Source organism: Myotis davidii, unplaced genomic scaffold, assembly GCF_000327345.1.
Source record: "Myotis davidii unplaced genomic scaffold, ASM32734v1 scaffold539, whole genome shotgun sequence".
Taxonomy (NCBI): Eukaryota; Metazoa; Chordata; class Mammalia; order Chiroptera; family Vespertilionidae; genus Myotis; species Myotis davidii.
In genome coordinates this window covers 124,318-126,767 of record NW_006290028.1, presented here as the reverse complement: position 1 = coordinate 126,767, position 2,450 = coordinate 124,318, and the positions used below count along the sequence as shown (strand labels likewise).

At 59.6% G+C, this 2,450-nt stretch overlaps 1 protein-coding gene across 1 annotated transcript in view; it reads left to right on the top strand.

The window, feature by feature from the left end:
• Positions 1 to 2,450, top strand: part of ITGB4 (integrin subunit beta 4) — a 22,649-nt gene that overhangs the window by 6,210 nt on the left and 13,989 nt on the right. The window contains exons 13-16 of the mRNA XM_015563304.1: positions 918 to 1,021; positions 1,140 to 1,238; positions 1,411 to 1,540; positions 2,331 to 2,446. Coding sequence (XP_015418790.1) covers positions 918 to 1,021; positions 1,140 to 1,238; positions 1,411 to 1,540; positions 2,331 to 2,446 — 449 coding nt within the window. The remainder of the gene's footprint in view (positions 1 to 917; positions 1,022 to 1,139; positions 1,239 to 1,410; positions 1,541 to 2,330; positions 2,447 to 2,450) is intronic.

Below are 2,450 nucleotides of genomic sequence, written 5' to 3'. Positions count from 1 at the left end.
AATCTCCAATGATAATATCTGATGTGGTTTTACTCAGCCTTTGTTTTGTCCTGCTGTGCTGTTAATAGAGTTCCCCTGACACCAGAAAATAAACCCACATCAAAAATCATTGCCCGACATCTCTCTTCTCCCACCCGCCGTCCATCCCAGAGAGCGTTCAGGGAAACGAAGGGGGAACAGTTCATCTGGAGGAGGGCAGAGCTGGGAGGGAGGGGGGAGGGGGGCGCTGCGGGGAAGGAGGCAGGGCCAGAGCGCAAGGTGGGCCCAGGTCTAGTCTAGTCCAAATGCTTTCCTTCTTTAATATCTGTACACATATATATTTTTAAATATATTTTTAAAATATTCTTATTGATTTCAGAGAGGCAGGGAGAAGAGGAGAGAGAGACAAACATCAACGATGAGAGAGACTCGTTGATCGGCTGCCTCCTCCCGCGGAGGCTGGACTTCATCCTGAGGGCAAGGAGGCGCGGGAGGTTTTGTTTTCACTTTCTAGCTCTTTGTTTGTCACCTCGTAGCCGGCACCTTGCTCAGCTCGCTAATGAGATCTAATAATTTATCTGTACACTCGATATTTGGTGACAGGTTCCTGACACTTGGAAGTCATGACAGTTTTATTTACTACTTCCCAATACTGATATGTTTTATTTCCTTTTCTTACCTGATTGCCTTGGCCAAGACTCAACAGAGGTTCTTAAACCGGGGAGCCACACGGTTGGATTTGTGTTTTGGGGTGGCCACTCGGGCTGCAGGGTGGAAAGTGGAAGGTGGGATGGAGGGGAACAGATGGAGGGAAGATTTTCGAAGAAAGTGAGGAAGAGATGGCTCTACCCCCGAGCTCAGCTCCCCCAGGCCCTCCCCGGCAGGTGGGCAACCAGGACTGCAGGTATGAATGGGCTCTCCCCGCCTCCTCTCTGCAGACCGGGGACGCTGCTCCATGGGCCGGTGTGAGTGCGAGCCTGGCTGGACAGGCTTGAGCTGTGACTGCCCGCTCAGCAATGCCACCTGCATCGACAGCAATGGGGTAGGCCTGGGCCTGGGCAGGCAGTGTGGGGCGGCAGAGGGGGTCCGGTCAGGACCACCCACCCTCTCGGGCAGGGATAGGGGTGCAGAGGGCTCACCGGTGCCTCCTCTCGCCTCAGGGCATCTGCAATGGGCGTGGCCGCTGCGAGTGTGGCCGGTGCCACTGTGACCAGCGGTCCCTCTACACAGACACCACCTGCGAGATCAACTACTCGGCGGTGAGGCCAGGATGGCTGGGGGGTGGGCGTGGGGACCCTGGGCACAGGGCAGGGTGGGCAGGAGGGGCTGAGCCCGGTGCTGTGGGAGCCGGGCGAGGGTGCGAGGCTGGAGGAGGGGGCCCGGCAGAGGCCTGCCCGGCACAGTGTTCATCGGCCCCTCCCCGCCCACCAGGTCCGCCTGGGCCTCTGCGAGGACCTGCGCTCCTGCGTGCAGTGCCAGGCCTGGGGCACGGGTGAGAAGAGGGGGCGCACCTGCGAGGAGTGCGGCTTCAAGGTCAAGATGGTGGATGAGCTGAAGAACGGTAAGGGACCGGGGCCGAGGATCGGGGGTGCTGAGAGCCTAGGGCGGGGCCTTCAGTGGGGTAGGAGGTGTCACTTATCTGGACAGGGGTACAGAGCTGGGCAGAGGCCTCCTAATCCAAATGGAGGCTGCGCAGCCCTAGCCGGTCTGGCTCAGTGGATAGAGCGTCGCCTGTGGACTTGACGGGTCCCAGGTTCGATTCCAGTCAAGGGCACATGCCCTGGTTGTGAGCTCGATCCCCAGTGTAGGGCTTGCAGGAGGCGGCCAATCAATGCTTCTCTCTCATCATTGACGTTTCTCTCTCTCCCTCTCCCTTCCTCTCGGAAAGCAATTGAAATATATGTAAATATATATATATAAAACTGAGGCTGAGGCTGCCCAGTCCAGATAAGGGTTCCAGACCTGGGAGGGGTCACGGCATCCAGGCAGGAGGCACATAGACCTGGGCCACGGGCACAGCTGATTAGGGACCAAGAGTGTGGGGAGGGGGCACCGGCTGGGGCAGGGGCGTGAGCACAGCAGGGATGTGTACCAGGCCATGCAGGGCCACAGCATCCTCTCCTTGGGGTCAGACACATTCCCAGAAGCCCAGCTCCCAGGTGAGGCGCCGGATGAGGAGGTGGGGGCGCAGATTTGCAGATTTTGATGCTCCTGGTCAGGGCAGGACCCCATCTCTGTGCAGGGGACTCGAGTCCTTCCCCAGGGAGATGCCTCCGGCCCTGGGGGCAGGGACCCTGGGTGGGGGCGGGCCCGGGGGCCGAGGGGCGCCTGCTGACTGCCTGTGGGTGCAGCGGAGGAGGTGGTGGAGCACTGCTCCTTCCGGGACGAGGAGGACGACTGTAACTACAGCTACACCGTGGAGGGCGACGGCACGCCCGGGCCCAACAGCACCTTCCTGGTGCACAGGAAGA